Source organism: Chenopodium quinoa, unplaced genomic scaffold, assembly GCF_001683475.1.
Source record: "Chenopodium quinoa cultivar QQ74 unplaced genomic scaffold, ASM168347v1, whole genome shotgun sequence".
In the NCBI taxonomy this organism is placed as follows: domain Eukaryota; kingdom Viridiplantae; phylum Streptophyta; class Magnoliopsida; order Caryophyllales; family Amaranthaceae; genus Chenopodium; species Chenopodium quinoa.
The window spans coordinates 17,006-30,488 of NW_018745454.1; the positions used below are offsets into that span (position 1 = coordinate 17,006).

Sequence of the window (13,483 nt, forward strand, 5' to 3'; positions counted from 1 at the left end):
AGATTAAAATTGATATATACCAAAGTACTAAGTATATAATAATTCTAATATGAGTTGATCAAGGCCTTAAATTATAAAAATTTTACCTTGAGTACGGTCATTCATTCTCATTTCACATTTAAATGACAACAAGAATCAATGTGGACACTACTCTCTCTCTCACATACTTTGACTTTGATGGTCCCCACATTATGGTAAAAATAATGAGAATTACGGCCTAATATTTCATATAAGGGCTGCATATAGCATTACCCTTAATATATATTAATACGAAGTATGATGTATTATTAATTTATATTAATGTGTATTTTTCGGATATGAAATGACATTGCTAAATTTATTAAATTCTTCATTTATTCTTTAACTATGATTTTGTTAATTAAATAAAGATTCATATTTGATAATTTAAATATACGGAATTGGCAAATTTGAAATGTGCATTGCATATTTGCATGTACACTTATATAGATCCGATTAAGACCCAACCACTGACAATTTTATTTAGATAATAATAAATAGTATTACACAGTATTACTAGCGCATAAATCAAGTCATCCAAGACTTGTTTATTTCACTAGCACGTAATACATACATAGCAATATAGAACTTCATATATATTTTGATGTAACTTACATAATAAGCACACCAAAAATGGCTTCTTAGCCGTGCAAATTTAATTTAATGTTGAAGATTAGTTTGCAACTGGGGTGGGTTCATCTCCTAGTAGAAGCACATGAAACTTTTGAAGCTCCTTAATAGGGGTTTCCGTGATTATTTCAATAACTTGCGCATAATAATTGTTAGTCTTGCAATCCTCAGATGCCTCAAGATCAATATAGTACGTCGTGCTACCAATATTGCCGTCTTGTTCTGCTCTTAAAACCTTCTCAAACTTGAGATTTGTCCCCTATAAATTACAACGAGGATTAAATAAACATAGTAAACCATAATAACATACGTCATGCATGTTAAGAGGATTAAATTCTTGTATAAGACGGTTTGATAGATTTTTGTTTGATGTACCAAGTATTAGTTTTACAAAAATTTACCTGCTTCTTGTTATACTCGGCAACAGCCCAAGCAGCAACCTCTTGGATCTTTAGACCATTTGCGTCGACAGGGTGTCGACCTCCGAGGGTGTTCTCTTGTTGATCAGAGGAACTCATTTTTGCGTATGATTTTGTTTATGTAGGGTTTGTATTGTTGTATTGTATGTATGTGTTGCGGTACTTATCTTTTGCAAACCGTCTCTATTTATAGGATAGGAAAATGGAAACAATAATTTCTTTTTTAATTATTCGATAATAAACCTATGGCTTATATATTTTTTTTTTTTAATTGGATAAGCCTATGTGGCATATTGAATATATTTTTGTTAATTTGGACTGCCTCCAACTTAAAGTCTTTTTTTAATCGCTTCTTATTTTGATTATACATGTTGCTTTGATACGAGTGCACTTCATTTGTTGTTAGTTTAAGCAAAAAGAAAAAATATTCTTTACCATTTCTTTTTTTAAAAAAAAAAGTCTTCCCCTTTAGTTTAGGTTATCTAATAATAGTTGGCATAAAATTATGTTGATTGTATTGTAGGTTTTTTTTTTTTTTTTTGAGAAATAGTTTAGTTAGTTTAGCAAGTTTCATTCTTTTTGTGATATTTCAATATACTATACTTCGTATTATTTTATGTGTGGGATATTACAACATGGTTTGACCCCGCTAATATAAATTTTCTAGTTCTGCCACTGCGTACGATCGTACATCATTCAAACTATTTCGAATAATGAGTAAGACAGCAACGAAGGGACGGAGTACCAATGTACCATTTTTATACTTTTCTCTAACCCTTTGAGTAAAGGGCAGGGTCAGAAAATGAAATCATACTCTAATTCTCTACACTAGTGGTTAGAAAAAGAAAGTAGAATAAACCTCAAAAAATAAATAAATGATGACCTTCCATCAATCAGCGTATATATTATCTCAACTATAGACTTAACCAAATTTCAATTAATAGTAAAATCAACTTCATATATAAAAAAAATAAATTGAAATGTCTCCTTTATTATTTTAGTATAAGTTGTAAAGACTAATCTTTTTTTTTTTCTTTGGTCTTTAAGAGAGAGAAGGAAACTTAAATTAACTGGTAGGCTGGTGGCCATGTCTTAATGTATAGACGGCAGACACTAATAATACTTGCTGGCACGTCGAATAATATTTGAAGTGGGTCCCACTTTTAGTAATTAAATTCATTACATTACAAAATATCATTGAGAACTTGATACAAATTGATGAAATTATTATAACATTGTATTTATAATTACTTGTATTATAATATTACTTCCCAATTTGAAGTAAACAACAACAAACTAAGCTTTCCACCATTCTCTTACAATAGAATCTTCCCAAAATATATAATCCACAAATTTGTATTTTTTCTCCCATATTAAACCAAACAGTTAAGTTAAGTTGACCTGTACCAACCCGACTTCCCGACGTTAGAAACAACCACCCCTTCTTCTGTCCCAGTCATGACAGGCGGCAACTTAGCCTTCCTTGCTCTTTCCCCATTCCCACTGCCCTCAAAATCGCCCCTCTCCCCTTTTCCCAAATGAAAACGCCACAAAAGCTTAATTGAATTAAGCCACGAAACGAGCGGCCTTTTTAAAAATCTGAAACCCCTAATTTGAACTCCATGACGTAAACACAAACTTCATTCTTCCCATCCCAGGCCAAATTCCTAAAGACTCGCAATCATCATCTTCATAAACCTTTTTCTTCAACAACTCAATTAATTTCGAGGCATGAAAATGCTTTGGGTGGAGAATTGAAGCACCAACATCGTAGGTATTGTTAGCAATGGTTATTGGTGATATTAGTTATACGATATCCGATAATGGAGTTTTCTCTTGAAGACATGAATGGCGGCGATTTGGGAACCTTGCAAATATTTGTGGAGGAAATGGGAGACTGATACGCTAGAGATTTCGCTTCCGATAACGTAAACGATGGCTGGAGATGGCAGAGAAGAGAGAGAGATTGGAAGGGAAAGAAGGAGGATTACAATTATTAAGATGAAATTATTTTAAATGATGACATTAAAAATTTTATGCCTTTCAAGATAATAGAGAGTACATGATAACTAAATAGGTTAAAAATTATTATGAGAATCAAATTATATATACGATTTACAATTATAAACACTTGACACACCAATTATTCAAATATAAAGTATATAGTCACTATAATAATTATAATAAACAAATTATATTTTAGAAAAAATAATTAAGATTTTATATAAAACAAATTATTAAAATATAATCCTACGTTATGGTAATATAAAATACTTTATTTTAAGCAAATTCTTTAATTATTTAAAGTGATAATTAAAAAAAATACCTTGCTAAATGTCCCTTTTATTCGTGATATATTTTTAATTGTTTTTTTAAAATAATATTTTTAATTGTATTCAAGTAAAAGTTATTAATTATGATACTTGAAAGTATTTTTTTACTAACAGATAAATCACAAAAGCATATAAAAAATGTGTGAAGAGTCAAATGACGCAATTAAAAAAAAGTAATTAGCAATTTATATAAAATTATTTACGAATTAACAAATTACATGAATCAATAACAATGAATTATCATTATTTAACCATTCAAAAATTATGAAAATGAATGATTTATTTATTTAACGTAAAAGATGGATGAAAACTTAATTAGTTAGGATTGAGTTATGTGATTAAGGAATATATGCAAAAACAAAAATACATTATAGGTCATACAACATACCGAGTAGTATATTCACGTAAAACATATTAATATTTCCAAATGTTCATTTTATTCGCTTTTAGTCAAACCTCTGTTTAGGGATGATTTACTTTTTTGGAAATTAGTTGTCTCATTCAATACTATATATGAAGATAGTGGCATAAATTACCATTTTGAATTTTACACAGTGAAAACAATGTATGATCGATCTTTTATGAAGATCGTGGGTGGCGTGGTCAATTTAGGGTTTTGGGTAATTTCAATTAACTTAGGGTTTTGGGTAATTTCAATTGATTAGGGTTCTTTAATCAATTTAAGGTTTTGAGTAATTTTAATTGATTGAGATTTTGTTTAATCGATTTAGGGTTTTGGGTAATTTTGTATCTTTTATACGTATCTTTATATTATACTCCTTTTGTCTATTATGTATATTATTTCGTATTCTCGAACAATATACTACAAGAATATAAAAAAAAAAAAAAACTTGTTGCGCGATCAAATGATCATATCAATAAGTATAATTAGACAAGAATATATGTCATTAGGCCACTAACGTAGAAGATTCGAAATATAGAACAAAAATGTGATTCTTAATTACAAATCTTATCCTATATATTGAGAGGGGTGCTAGTTTGCTACTGCAAGTCTGCAAGATACACACTACAACAACATACACATACACATATATTATACCGTACGAAGAATGAAGCGGAGATTGATTTGCTCAGCTCCCCCGACGATGAATCTTGGAGGCCTTAAGCTTGTTGAGTCAACCAATCCAAAGTTTCAAGATAATGTTGCTTGGGTTGTTGTCCTGTTGAGAAGTACAACAAGGAACAAATAAGCTTTTTTTCTCCTTTTTTTTCCTTCTCATAAGCGACTAATCAACCAGTGCTCCCTCAATTTTTTAAGTGAAACATTATGAATTTTTACACTATTCACGATTTCACATAAGCCTCTTTGACTAATTAATGCTTATATTATATATATAAGAAAAAATATATTCTCGTGGGTACTTGTTAGAATCATCTCAATAATTAATTTTTCAATATTCAATTGTTATGATTTATATTTATTCATAATTTTAAATATTGTTAGTCAAAGTTTTGCAATTGGCATAGACATCGTTTTTAGAAAAAAAAAAAAAAAAAAACAGTTCACATAAATGTAAAAATAAAAAACAGAGTGAGTAGCCTTCACTTTTAGAGGATGACGTTAGGTTGCCACCTCACCAGGTGACCTACATAGTGAACTCCAAGCCTTGGGAGGGTCCTCGAGATGGAGTCTTCGATGCTCAAGTCAATTACCATGGATGATTAGGCCTCGTAAATTGAAGCCTTTATTATTACAACTATGAGCCAGACTTAATTATATATCTCACACAATGGGAAACTCACCTTGTAAGTTGTAACTTATTCAAGCCTCAACTATTTTTTGATTATATGTTTGAGAGTCGGGGAATTTCTTTATTTAAGATGGGCTGATTTGTAAGAGATGTTGTTACTTCTTATAAAATAAAATAGGAAAATTCTCTTTGGTAACACCATACTTTTTTACTTTTCTCAGTGGTGAATTACAAAAACATAATTCTTATTATCTTTGGTAAACCTGAATTTTTATATTAAGTTAACCATGACATTAATGATAAATTGTAGTTAAATATTTCTATAGTTAGTTTATTTATTTATTTTATTATTTTTTATTTGAATACAAAAATTATTATTTTATATATAATAAAAAGCCACCCCTTCCCCAACCAATCAACCACCACTCTTCAATTCGCCCCTACCCACGCCGTCATCGACCCCTTTCTCGCCGGTGTGTCGGCCTCCCCTTCTGGCCATGAATCGTCAACAGCCAAAATCGTTACTATACAACAACATAAATCAACCAAACACCTTCCCCGTCCTTAATTTCGATCTTCACCATCAATCGCCGATGTCTTTTTCGATCAATTCGCTTCCAATTCGTCCTTATCTCTCTTCGTTGAGATTTGATGAGTGATTTCTTTTCTGTTGGCCTAACAAACAATTGAGATTAGCAAGAGAAAAATTGGGTATTTTTTTAGGTTAGGTATTAGGGTGGAAATCGGGAATTAGGGAATCAAGGAAGGGGAGTCCGACAGGAGAGGGGTTACAGCTATGGTTGCGGATTTTGAGGGTGCGGGATGAGAGGCTGGCGAATTTCGGGGGTGGGGGATGAGTGGCTGGCGATTTTCAGAGGTGAGGGATAAGAGGTTGGTGGTTTTGGGGGGTGAGGGGTGAACGGCTGGTGGTTTTCGGGGGTAAGGGATGAGCAGCTGGCTATTTTCGGGGGTGGGGGATGGATGTATTTCAAGGTTATCGAGGAAGGGGAGAGGCCAGGTGTGGGATGGTCGTCGATGTTAAGGGGTTTGGGTGCCGACAAATCGGCAATGAAGTGAGGTGGCGCTGGCGGAGGGGAGGGGCTGGGGCACTGGTGGGTAAGGTTGGGTTTTTTTTATTTTATAAAAAAAATTAATTATTTAAAAAAATGTAAAAACTAACTATGGTTAATGAATTTAAATTAAAATAAGAATTATCTTTGGTTATTAAAAACTTAGGTTTACCAAAGATAATAAGAATTTTTGTAATTCACCACTGAGAAAAGTAAAAAGTATGGTGGTACCAAAGAGAATTTCCCAATAAAATTAAAAACAAACTTAGTCGATATCTTCAGGCGAATTGCTATATTGTTGAGGGAGGACTTAGCTTGTTTTTATCAACATATGTATCTCATATATATGTGTAATTTGCAGGGAACATGCCTTGAGTATGAGAAAGTTTTGAAGGCGGAACAACAAGTGTTTTTTTTTTTTTTTGAGGTTGAACAACAAGTGGTTGCTGGTATGATGTACTACGTTGAACTCGAGGCGGATAATGGTTGCTTGATGAACAAGTATTTTGCTAAAGGTTTTGATCAGTCATGGACCCAAACTAGAAAGCTCAAAGAGTTCAAGTGTATGAGCCAAGACAATGAACGTATCGCCGTTACCAACTAATCTTCAACCACACGATGTCATACGCACGCACTCTATCTCTAGATAATGTGCTATATTGCAATTTACGAAGTAATAAATAGGACATAGGAGTTTGATAGATGTACTTGTTACATCAAATCTACTATGAACTACTTCTATTTCGAAAGTCGTCTTGCATGACCTAATTATGTTATGTAAACTACTATGAATACAATCTAATTTAAATGAATGAACCATCTTTGCTATGAAGTATTTTTTCCGTTGCTTGTTTGGTTGAGATTAAACATTCCCTCCTTAATTGGTTAATATAATGTGGTCAATTGTTTAGAATCATACAAATCAGATAAACTCTTAAGAAATTCGATGTACACCTAAAACGTTAATCAATTTGATTGATTGTATAAGATAAGTAACGGTTTTATTAGTTATCTTTATTACATAAGTCAATTGTTGAAAAGTTTGGTGTCTACCTAAAATACATAAGACGCTTTTTTTTTGTACTACTCATAAAAAGATACTGCTAGAGTTTTTTTGAAAAACTCTTGTTCCTCGAGTGTCCCCTTCTTACAAGTACAAGGCCCGGCTTCATTCAAACAACATGCTATACAACATCCATTTAGTCCCTGCAAAGTCGATCGCAACCAAAATAAGTTGCTTCAATAGGGAATACAAGTAATCGATTCAAGTGCGATTCAACGGAGAACGTTGAACAGTGACTGAGAGAGAGGCAGAGAGTTCCAACGAGAAGGAAGGAAAATAATGGATTTTTTGATAGTTTTTAAATATAATGGGGGATAGAGGTCAATTGTGCAAGGTTATATATTTGCTTCAGTGTATCAACCCTTTAATTCTTGGGAAATTGTTCGGTCTACCCGTGAGGTTTCGAAAAATGCATTATGTTTCCAACACCCGAAAGTTTAGGGTAGAGCTGTCAAAAGTTGACCCGATCCGAAATACCGACTTAAACCCGATTATTAACTGACCCATTTAAACCCAAAAAAATGGTGACCCAAACCCAACCTAAAACCAACCCTAGAACCCGAACATGAACTGACCTGGAGATGACCTGACCCAAATGTAACCCGACCCTAACCCGTGAAAACCCGAATTAAACCCGACCTATTGTTCACCCGACCCGAATGTAACCCAACCTGTTATTAACCCGACCCAAACCCAATAAGAAGTATGACCTGACGTGACCCGACTAAAGCATGACCCAACCAAAACCCGACCCGCATAGATTATGAAATTAATCCGAATTGACCCGACCCAAACCCGACCTGTTTACCCGAATTGACAGCTCTACCCGAAACCTCCAAAATTTCTCAAAAAGCGTGGATATTAGTCTTCAATTTTGGAATTTTTTTGACTTTTTTTCACCTGGAAATAAAAATTTTCGAAATGTTTACCATGGTCCCTAATACCCTCCAGGAGTCCAATTGGTTGGGTGGAACCATCCAATTTGCCTTTAAACGACCAATTTACCGGTTTACAACTTGCACCGATTTCATTAACTCAAGCCTACCACGAACATAGATGACAACATATATGATCATATATGGTTCCAAACGACATTATATGAACCCGAAATGTAACCCCTAAAATCTCAATGCTTTTCGACACCGGGCCCCGAAACATTCGAAATTTCTCAAAAAGCGTGGATATTAGCCTTTAATTTTGGAATTTTTTGACTTTTTTTTGCCCGGAAATAAAAATTGTCAAGATGTTTACCATGGTCCCTAATACCCTCCGAGAGTCCAATTGGATGGGTGGAACCATCCAATTTGCTTTTAAACGGCCAATTTACCGATTTACAACTTGCACCGATTTCATTAATTCAAGCCTACCACGAACATTTATAACAACATATAATGATTATATATTATTCCAAACGACATTATATGATCCCGAGATGTGTCCCCTAAAATCTCGAGTCTTTTCGTCAACGGACTCTGAAACCTCCTAAATTTCTCAAAAATCGTGGATATTAAACTTCAATTTTGGAATTTTTTGACTTTTTTCGCCCGTAAATAATAGATGTAACGTTTACCATGGTCCCTAATACCCTCTGAGATTCCAATTGGGTGGGTGAAACCATCCAATTTGCCTTCAAATGACCAATTTACCAGTTTACAACTTACACCGATAACTCAAGCTTACCACGAATATTTAAGACAACAAATAATGATCATAAATTGTTCCAAATGGCATTATATGACCCCGAGATATATCCTCTAGAATTTCAAGACTTTTCGAAACCAGGCCCCGAAACCTCCAAAATTTCTCAAAAAGTGTGGATATACCTTCAATAATGTTTGGAATTTTTTGACTTTTTTTCGCCCGAAAATAAAAATTGCTGAATTGTTTACCATAGTCCCTAATACTCTCTGGGAGTCCAATTGGGTGGATGGAACCATCCAATTTGCCTTTAAACGGCCAATTTACCGGTATACAACTTGCACCAATTTCATTAACTCAAGCCTACCACGAACATTTATGACAACATATAATGATTATACTACCTCCGTTACAGGTTATGTGCAACGATTAGACATTTTCTCTCTCTGCTTTATGTCAAATCATTGCTTATAATCTGTAACAGAGGTAGTATATGATTCCAATCGGCATTATATGACCCTCAAATGTATCCCTCAAATTTTCGAGGCTTTTCGACACTGGGCCTCGAAATCTCTAAAATTTCTCAAACATCAGGTGTTGGGGTTTGGTGAGTCCGACTCACCGCGGAAACAAACCCCGACCCAAGGAACCACTCGCAATAATTAAAATCATAAAGCATAAATAAATAATCACTAAGAAAAGATAACGAATCTTACCCTCGGAGCGAGCTTCGCCCAAAAACCGGGGCTCTTACTTGAAAGCTACGAGCACGTCAAGTGTCGCGCCTCCAACGGTATCCACCCACAAAAAGGCGAACACAACTTTAAGGTCTACTACCTGGGGGTTAGCGAGGTCCGACCAAAACCCGAGTGTTATATGAGTTTAAGAGTTTTTCCAATATTATGGAATGCTCTTTTTAACTCCCACTCAAGCATCATTTCCAATGCCCAAAGTTGGGTATTTATAGGGAATGATGGAGTATGACAATCTCTCCCATCAATGTGGGACAATGAGATTTTCTCATTGTATTTTAAAGCTAAAATAAAATTATTAAGCAAACTAGTAATAAATCAACAAGTGTCAAGCATACATGAGAGAGTAGGTGAGGACCACTTGGAGATGGGGACCAAACTTGTTCCCCACTCTCTCCGTCACCTTATGCCACATGGAAACCCACTTGCTCCCATATTCCAACCTTCCCCTTATTCAGGGCCCTATGGCCCGAGCCAAGTCACGAGCCAAGCCCGAGCCCGGCCCAAGCCCAGCCCGCACTTGGCCCGAGCCCAGCCTGCACTTGCTGCTGCTGCCGTGGCGCGGCGCGGCTGCTGCTGTGCCTAGTCGTGGCTGCCAGCACGGTGCGCCGGCTCGTCTTGCCCCTAGAATTGGGATGCTCGGGGCACTCCGATGCTAGGGGTATGTTCGGGAATATTGTTGATTTATTATTATTTTGCACGTCTCGTCTTTTATTATTTAGACTCGACTTCCGACGATCGGTTTCGACGCTCTAAGCTCGAATTACCGACGTCTAATTATTTAACACTCGGGCGACGAATTAATTTCTTCCAAATTAATTCGTCGAGTTGGTTCGCATATATTTGCTTGGGTGTGACCCGAAGGGTTTAGTCAAGATTAAGCTGTAATATTAATTATATTAATCTAATCGGAAGCGGCCTCCACCCAGGCATTCCGATCACTTAACCTTACTAAATATATAAGCTTTCTAATAATTCTGAACCCGCTATCAGAATAATACACTTGTTCGAAGGACACTATTCCTTTCAATCTCCCACTTGTCCTTCCGGACAAGTGTGCATTTAGTGTATAGCCCTTATCCTATGTCTCTTCATGTCTCTTCATGAACTACAGAGTAAGATTACTAGTCATCTCTGTTACGTCCAGAAGTGTTTCTCGAAATCCGAGTTTGACTGTCAATAAGCAGATGATTTCTAAAATCCATCTGAGCACGGCCATGCATTTTTCACAGTCTCGCTCTTCGAGAGGCCTTGTAAACAACAAGACATGTTCCCTATAGTTAGTAGGGGGACATTTCCAGTCTTGTAATGTAGCTTCTCTTACTAAGAGGACTCACCCGCCCAATATCTGTCTTTATAATCCCCAGTTACGGCGGACGTTTGGCGGATACCAAAGTGGACCAGTACTCAAACAAGAGATCTCCCACTACTCATGGTCAAAGGAAAAGAGTTCCGATAGTAATAATGAGAAAATACTTATGACGATTTTTAAAACTCTTAAAGTATCCTCATAGGTCGATCCAGTATGGTTCTAAACCAATACCTGTGCAAATGATTTATATTCTCATAGAACAAGAAACGGTGCTATAAATCATACTACACACTAATCTCTGATGGTCATCAATCGTCCACAAAATATGACCTTGATTAGGGATAATTTTCGATTAAAATATTCAATGTTCACTTGATAGGTGTTTCTTTATCCAAGCCATTGACTTGATACCCTATTTTGAATATTTATTAAAATCAAATGGACTCATTATTTAATTCTAAACCACAATTAAATAGAGACGGAGTGATTTAAATTGCATAAAAAATTTTAATTACTCCAAAACTGAATGGTTCATCATAGTATTTTACATCAACATTGTTCAAAATTTTATTAAAACACTATAAAATGGAATTCAAAGCCAGTTCATGACATGCTTGATTCCCATTGCCCCAACGTGTTTGTTGTTCTTCACTTGAGGCAAAGGTTTAGTAAGTGGATCGGCTACATTGTCATCCGTTCCAACTTTGCAAATTCTGATTTCACCTTCTGACTTCCATTCTCGGATCATGTGAAATCGCCTCTGGACATGTTTGACCTTCTGATGTTCTCATGGCTCTCTAGCCTAAGCAATAGCTCCATTGTTGTCACAATAGAGGTCTATTGGACCCTTGATGGAGGGTACAACACCAAGTTCATCAATGAACTTGCGAATCCAAACTGCCTCCTTAGCTGCCTCAGATGCTGCCAAGTACTCGGCTTCAGTTGAAGAATCAGCGGTTGTGCTTTGTTTTTCACTCTTCCAACTAAACGCTCCTCCATTGAGACAGAATATGTATCCTGATTGTGACTTAAAGTCATCTCTGTCTGTCTGGAAGCTTGCGTTGGTATATCCCTCAACAACCAATTCATCTTTACCACCATAAACCAGGAATTTATCCTTGTTCCTTTTCAGGTACTTTAGAATATTCTTGGCCGCAGTCCAATGCGCCTCTCCTGGATCTGATTGGTATCGGCTCGTAGCACTTAAGGCATACGATATATCAGGCCTAGTACATATCATGGCATACATGATCGATCCAATAAGCGAAGCATATGGAATTCGACTCATCCTTTCTCGCTCATCAGGTGTCTTTGGACACTGCTTCTTGCTTAAGGTTATGCCATGTGACATGGGTAGGTGCCCTCTCTTGGCTCCTTCCATTTGGAATCGAGCTAGTACCTTATCGATGTAAGTACTCTGACTCATTCTAATCATCCTTTTTGATCTATCCCTATAGATCTTGATGCCTAATATGTACTGAGCCTCTCCCAAGTCTTTCATTGAAAAACATTTCCCGAGCAAAGTCTTTACAGACTCTAGCAATGGAATGCTATTTCCAATGAGCAAAATGTCATCGATATATAAGACTAGGAAGGCGATGTCACTCCCACTGACCTTCTTGTAAACACAAGACTCGTCTGGATTCTTGATAAAACCAAACTCACTGATGGCTTCATCAAATCACAGATTCCAACTTCTGCTTGCTTGCTTTAATCCATAAATGGACTTCTTAAGCTTGCATACCTTCTTAGGATTATTCTGGTCGACAAAACCTTCAGGCTGTGTCATATACATAGTTTCTTCCAAAATCCCATTGAGGAAGGCGGTTTTGACGTCCATCTGCCATACTTCATAATTGTAATATGCAGCAATCGCTAGAAGAATTCGAACAGACTTAAGCATAGCAACTGGAGAAAAGGTTTCATCATAATCAACGCCGTGAATTTGCCTGTAACCTTTTGCTACCAGCCTTGCTTTGTAAATAAATACATTTCCATCTTTGTCGGTTTTCATCTTGAAAATCCATTTACATCCGATAGGTGTATAACCTGCGAGTAAATCAACCAAGTCCCATACTTGATTTTCAAACATGGAGTTCATTTCGTATTTCATGGCCTCTTGCCATTTTGCAGAGTCGGGGCTCGTCATAGCTTGCTTGTAGGTTGCCGGCTCATCTCCATCCACTACTAGGATGTCCAGATCTTCGGTTAATACAACACCGAGAAATCTGTCAGGTTGAGATCTTGGCCTAGTCGACCTACGTAGGGTAATGGACTGAGCATTTGCATGGTCGGGTTGACTTTGCATATTTTGACTTTGACCAATGTCAACAGCTGCTTGGTAAGCACTTTGATTGTCAACTTGTCCTTGTTGCTCGTCCTCTCGAACTTCGTCGAGTTCGATTTTCCTCCCACTTGTCATTTTGGAGAGATGCTCCTTCTCCAAGAAGACACCATCACGAGCAACAAACACTTTGTTCTCGGATTTGTTGTAGAAGTAATACCATTTGATTTCTTTTGGGTAACCCACAAAGTA

General features: G+C 36.0%; 1 protein-coding gene across 1 annotated transcript; it reads right to left on the reverse strand.

Annotated features, from left to right (window-relative positions):
• Window positions 1-474: 474 nt before the first annotated feature.
• Window positions 475-1,239, reverse strand: LOC110714532. The gene is made up of 2 exons (XM_021893066.1): window positions 1,050-1,239; window positions 475-907 (listed from the first exon to the last, which is right to left on the reverse strand). The coding sequence occupies exons 1-2, from the start codon at window positions 1,164-1,166 to the stop codon at window positions 692-694; spliced, it is 333 nt and encodes a 110-aa protein (XP_021748758.1). The 5' UTR covers window positions 1,167-1,239; the 3' UTR covers window positions 475-691.
• Between the last annotated feature and the right edge of the window lie 12,244 nt (window positions 1,240-13,483).

Excerpts from the sequence above, each read along its gene's own strand:
- LOC110714532 (XM_021893066.1), bottom strand. The coding sequence starts at position 1,166 with ATGAGTTCCTCTGATCAACAAGAGAACACCCTCGGAGGTCGACACCCT. Across the intron at positions 908-1,049 it reads CCGAGTATAACAAGAAGCAG|GGGACAAATCTCAAGTTTGA; the intron begins GTAAATTTTTGT and ends TGTAATTTATAG.